The 6,002-nt window shown below is 40.2% G+C and overlaps 1 protein-coding gene and 1 non-coding gene across 2 annotated transcripts; both read left to right on the top strand.

The window, feature by feature from the left end:
* The first annotated feature begins 2,187 nt into the window (after positions 1-2,187).
* trnaq-cug (transfer RNA glutamine (anticodon CUG)) lies at positions 2,188-2,259 on the top strand. The gene has a single exon. It is a non-coding gene; the product is annotated as a tRNA-Gln (tRNA).
* A 1,361-nt stretch (positions 2,260-3,620) lies between these two features.
* rbx1 (ring-box 1, E3 ubiquitin protein ligase) lies at positions 3,621-5,574 on the top strand. Its single transcript, XM_088324934.1, has 5 exons — positions 3,621-3,793; positions 4,584-4,662; positions 4,795-4,865; positions 5,035-5,120; positions 5,194-5,574. The coding sequence occupies exons 1-5, from the start codon at positions 3,716-3,718 to the stop codon at positions 5,204-5,206; spliced, it is 327 nt and encodes a 108-aa protein (XP_088181060.1). The 5' UTR covers positions 3,621-3,715; the 3' UTR covers positions 5,207-5,574.
* The last annotated feature ends 428 nt before the right edge of the window (positions 5,575-6,002 follow it).

The following is a 6,002-nucleotide window of genomic DNA, read 5'->3' as shown; positions in this document are numbered from 1 at the left end:
ATGACCTACCCTATACTCTATATATAATCCTGGACGAGGGTTATATTTCGAATACAACACATTTACATATGTGCTAACACTACCGCTTTACGCGTTACACTACCGCTTTTCGACCCTAAAAAGAAAATCTTGGCTTGAGACTAGTATTTTAATCTATGGCTACTTTATGTTGAAGCAAGAACAAGCTGATCCAATGGTTGCATTAGATTTCTGTTTTGGTAAGTTTACCACTTCAAGTTTTTAACAAGCACACATTTTCATGTTTGGCATTGAATGTGTTAACTGGCTTATTTTAACAGTTAAGTGAATGCAGTTTAACCCTGGACCAACTCACCACACTATACAAACTCAACACTGCCCTCTCGTGGCCAGAGATATCATTTGGTTTGCATTAAACATAACTTTTGATAGAAATTACCTAGAGTCTCACGTCCTTTTTTTTTTTTTTAAATACTTTGAAATATATGGCGGGTCGGATTAAATCCTCCATTGGGCTGGATCTGGCCCACAACCCTTGTTTGACATGTTACTCTACACAGTCTCCATTGATGATACGTGGAGCTGTGTCTGTGCTTTACCTTCTGAAATTGAATAAGAATTTATTGGATTTTGTGGTGTTCAGTATGAGTTTGTTCTATTTCGTCCCCACCAACATCCATGGGCTGTGCTTCAAGCACTGAATTTTACCTTCAGCGCTTGAAGCACTCTCTCTGGCGGTCGTACCGGACTCAGAATCCTTGTTACATTCATAGCTTTCGTTTCGAACACCATGTCGTCAGTTCCTCCACCTCCTCCTTGTATGCCGCCTCATCCCCATCAGATGAGCCCAGTCATCTACGAACTTAACGATTGTGCTCGTCAAGGGGGTCGGTGAACAGTCAACAGAGGATGAAAAACGGAGTGCTCTGCACACATCCTGAGGGGAGCTATGGTGGTCAAGGTTCACAGACTGGACAGTTTGAAAGAAAGTCCTTTATTCAGCAGGGAATGGAAGAGAGCCTTTCCTGATAGCAGGTGACACTGCCGGATCCCTCCGCAAGTCGCCAGATCAGCACATGTGTACCAGTTATGGCCAGGACCGTCAGTGTGACAGTCGAATTGATTGGTTTGGGGCTGCTATGGGGCGGAACTTGCAGGCCGAATTCGCTATCATTTAAGAAAACTAAATAAATAGTCACCACGGCAGGAATTCACAGCAGCTATTAGGCACAAGGACTCTGTTGCGGATGTGTTTTACTGACTTGAAACAAACCTTTTAGCACATCTGGCCCAGATCTGGTCCAGGTAGATTTTGCTGTTTGGGTTAGGTGATGTTTTGGATTATGGTGTTAAATGCTGAGCTGAAGAACATCCTGACATAGATGGGGTTTTTAAGGGTTATTGATCTATCTTCGTTATTCATTATTCATTATCCGTTATCGGTCAGTTCATAATACGCTACAAAGCCTAGGAGCCGGGACACTTACTCTCAGCCAAAAGGCCAAGCTAAGGTCCTAGCCCTAAAGCCTTGCTGCGATCATTGCGAATGCACCGTTCCCGGAGGTACTGCAATACCGGGCCGATGCGTGGAGTGGACAGAGCAAGCTCATATTCAAAACCTAGGAGTCGGGACTCTTACTCTCAGCCATATCCTAGTGTTCCTGCAAAGTGTGAAGTATGGTGTTTGTGGCATCATTAAGTCGAGCTGTTTGCCCTGAAGGCAAACCGATGAGGGTGTGGGGTGCTAGGAATATGTGCTGGGACACAAACCTCTCAAAACGAGGAAGTGCATCAGGCCTATCGAAATTAAGGTTGACCAATGCTGATTTTTGGAAAATGGGGGTGGCAACTCAGAGTGCTGTGACATATAAATACAAAGGAATTACCTTATGAATTTATTTCAAATTGCGTAAGCCGTAAAACATTTTTGCTCAAGGATTATTTTAATTTTTTTTATCTGTTTGAGTGATCTTGTATTGCCCTTTTCGGTTTCAATTCGGATCGTCTCGGTCACTGGTAGCAAGCAACAACGTCATCATGGATTGTTTATATTGTCGAAGTATTCTAAACACAGTTTTGCCGAGGATAAAAAGCTTCCGCGTGGTGTATTGCTTCATAAGGGGAATTACAATCATTTTTACGTGGGACAATGGGGCAGCGTGGGATTACATTGCTAGTAAGTAGAGAGAAAACATTGCCGTTCAGTGTGGTTCTATGGTGTAATGGTTAGCACTCTGGACTCTGAATCCAGCGATCCGAGTTCAAATCTCGGTAGAACCTGTTTTTTTCTGCGTAACGAATTGTGTAAGTGTATCTTTTTAAAACCTGTTTTTTTTTCCTGCGTAACGAATTGTGTACGTGTATTCTTTTTTTGGGAGTAATAGTGGAACTGAGCAAGCATGTGGATATGAGAGTACTCGGTAGGTTTGGACACATGGAGAGGATGGATGAGGAGCGAATGTTAAAGAGGATCTACAGAGCAGAAGTAAAAGGAAGGAGACCAAGAGGACGGCCGCAAATGACGTAGTTGAACGGTGTTATGAGTGCACTGGAGGAAAGAGGTCTAAATGTAGGGGAAGCTAGAGCTCTTGTTGGTGATAGGAATTAGTGGAGAGGTGTTGTGAAAGGATAGTGGGATGTTTGGATGCGTTCTAAGGGATGGGCAGGGCACCTGTATGATGCATCAGAGGTAAACCAGTGAAAGCTGTCGGGCCCTGCTGTTTAACAGCAGAGTATCTTGTGTCTCCCTGACCCGAGTGACATGGCCGCTTTCTTGTGTCCCGTTTCATGTCATGTCAGGTCATGTTTATTTGTATAGCCCTTAATCACAAAGAGTCTCAAAGAGCTGCACAGACCACAAATTATTGCAAACCACAAGCTATTCTAACACCATCCCCTGATCTAAAACCTACATGAGGGCAAAGAAAAACTCAAAAACCTCAACATGAGGAAAATGAAGAAACCTTGAGAAGGGGCCACGCATGAGGTGATCCCCCTTCCAGGATGACCAGGCTGCAATGGATGTTGCAATAACAAATAAAACACATGTTGTCAACATAAAATTGGTTATTCGTATGCTATAGAATAGAAGTATGTTTTAAGCCTAGATTTAAACAGTTCCAATGAGGTTGCAGATAGATAGATAGATAGATAGATAGATAGATAGATAGATAGATAGATAGATAGATAGATAGATAGATAGATAGATAGATAGATAGATAGATAGATAGATAGATAGATAGATAGATAGATAGATAGATAGATAGATAGATAGATAGATAGAAATCATTATTATAATACAATTACTACAATATAAATAAAATTCAATAAAAATTCGGCATTTAATACATAGATAACAAAAAAATAATGCAAAAAATACTGAAAAACAAAATACAATTACATAATCCAGGCTCCAATTAAAATGTTTTTTTGGTTTGAACAAATTTATTGACACTAATAACAGCAAACAAACAATGTGAGGTTTTAACAACCCTTCTCGACAATCTTAACAGCAATCAAGCAAAAATCAAGGTTAATGTGTGAATTACGTTTACAGGCTAGGATTTAAAACAACGTCTACGTTTTTAAGACATTTGCTTTGTTTCAATTAATGACGTGCATTTACCCTGAGCTATTCACTCATTAACGGTTTGCTTTGCACCGGAAGTTGTCACTATCTAAATCACGCTCAGCTAAAAACAAAACATATATATACAAAAATATATACAATTTCAAAATGGCAGCGGCAATGGATGTCGACGCACCTAGTTGCTCTAGCAGCGGAGCAAGTAAAAAACGGTTTGAAGTCAAAAAGGTAAGTTTGAAATTTCAAAAAATTCATGCGTCAATGATACTTGACACGGCGTTCGACACGCTAGCTAGTCAGCATGCTAAATTGCTAACTAACACCGCGGCTAAGATAGCTTGCGAGTAGCCCTCCAAGCTAACCGTCACGAATTTAGTTATGTTTTTATGAGGTTTTGAGTTGTTAATGACGTTATTTCGCCTTAGAAACAAAGTAGCAGTTTTAATTGAGTCGTGATCATCTCAACCGTTTTCAACTGGATGCTCCCAATGTTGACCTGCTCCCATTAAAAAGTATCGAAAATTTATTTAGTCTGTGAAGAAAATATTTTCACGTGTTTCAAATTTGGAAACATGGATACACAGCCTAGCTCAGATTTTTTACAGTGTATAAATAGAATAGCCAGCAGTTAAAGGACTCTAGCGGCATTCTATAGGTTGACTTGCATGCATTCACGTATAGAGTCCATTATCGAGTACTCGATAATGGGAAATTATTGTTTTGTTTAAAACTATGCTTCTTTTGACACAAAATCAGTTTGCGTCATTCAGATATAACTGCAGCAATGGAGACGGTATCCAACCAACTGACATTTTATTTTTTCACAAAACAGGCTGTTGCTCGTCTCAAAATGCAGTCAAAATATCAATTTTCATTCACTTTGAGCCTCTGTAGTTTGTATTCTTCCTTGTGCTTTGTCACACTCGTTTTCGGTTGCACTACACTATACACTGTGTCCTTTTATGTAAAAGTATTTCTTGAATTTGTCCTTGTCCTAACAGCTTCAATATCTTTTTAGTGGAATGCTGTGGCACTGTGGGCCTGGGACATTGTTGTGGATAACTGCGCTATATGTCGAAACCACATAATGGATCTTTGTAAGTTGACTCGTTGTAGCACATTGCGTGTCTCTGATTTGCACTCGAATAAGTAGATCAAATAAAACGGTGTAAAGCTAAACTAATCTAGTAGTTTGAAGGTGTCAAGATTTGGTATGTTTCCCCATTTAGGTATAGAGTGCCAGGCCAATCAGGCATCTGCAACATCTGAGGAGTGCACCGTAGCTTGGGGGGTCTGCAATGTAAGTACGACTGACTGGACTGAAGCATCTCCATCATAATACAAATGCATATTGTTTGATTAATCAACAAAAAATGTTATTGAATCTTCATGAGGGGATTTTGCTAATGAAGGCAGCGATATGTTATCAGTGAGATGCTCACGCTTTGATTTGTCGTTGCCACCCACAGCACGCCTTCCACTTCCATTGTATTTCCCGCTGGCTTAAAACGAGACAGGTGTGCCCTCTCGACAACAGGGAGTGGGAATTCCAGAAGTGAGTAAATGGAATTTTTTTTCTGTGCTTAAAACGTTGGAATTTCAATAACAAACAAAATGTTCCCCTTCAGGTATGGACACTAACTGGAGCGCTCAATCACCTTTTGTTTTTACTTACAATGCATCACTTCTTCTCCCCACAGCCAGCTTGTTGTAAACAAAGCATATTCATTTCTTTTTTAGTTTTCAAATAAACATTAATCCGATTCATTTGACTACTCACTGACATTTGGGGCTGAAGTCGACATTAGTTTTGCAATGTAAAAATGATGGGTCCAGTAGTGATTGGGGACTTACACACTTTAAAAAAATCAAATGAGTTACATTTAAGGCTTCAATTATATGCTAGTACATCAAAGTAAAATGAAGCCAATGGATTACGACCAGGAAGTATTGAGTACTTAGTTTCCTCACTGTGAGTAAAGAAATAAAACCTTTCTATGTGTGATGCACTTTTTTTGTAATTGCCTTTGTCACCTTGGTGTCCAAATCTTTCAGATGGCGGGCCAGATTTGGTAAGCCGAAAATGTGAAGGCCGACTATTCAGCCTGGCATTTTTTAATAGATTTACTCTCTGTGAAAGGTTTACAGTGCCTGGCGAGCAGTGTTGTAACGTAGATCCTCGCCTACAGCATTTTCATTTGAGTCGCATGGTTTTGTAAAAAAATAGCTCTATGCCGTTAAAACAGCTTCCGGTTGCTTCACCTTTTCACAGCGTTCGTTTCCAGTTAGCTTTTTGTAGTCGGCATGTATTGCCTGGCAGTGACTCTTGATAATATGTTCCTTGAAAACAGTCGCTGTCAGTTGGCAAGTTAGGCAACAGAGCTAGTTTGAGATTTTGGTAAAAAAAATGCCCAATATGTCCACTAGTCCTGGAAGC

Source organism: Urocampus carinirostris, chromosome 1 (genome assembly GCF_059441175.1).
Source record: "Urocampus carinirostris isolate Australia breed hairy pipefish chromosome 1, RoL_Ucar_1.0, whole genome shotgun sequence".
Taxonomy (NCBI): Eukaryota; Metazoa; Chordata; class Actinopteri; order Syngnathiformes; family Syngnathidae; genus Urocampus; species Urocampus carinirostris.
The sequence above is the reverse complement of the archived record's forward strand: the minus strand, read 5'-3'. Positions and strand labels throughout refer to the sequence as shown.

Excerpts from the sequence above, each read along its gene's own strand:
- rbx1 (XM_088324934.1), top strand. The coding sequence starts at position 3,716 with ATGGCAGCGGCAATGGATGTCGACGCACCTAGTTGCTCTAGCAGCGGA. Across the intron at positions 4,663-4,794 it reads AAACCACATAATGGATCTTT|GTATAGAGTGCCAGGCCAAT; the intron begins GTAAGTTGACTC and ends TTCCCCATTTAG. Across the intron at positions 4,866-5,034 it reads TAGCTTGGGGGGTCTGCAAT|CACGCCTTCCACTTCCATTG; the intron begins GTAAGTACGACT and ends TGCCACCCACAG.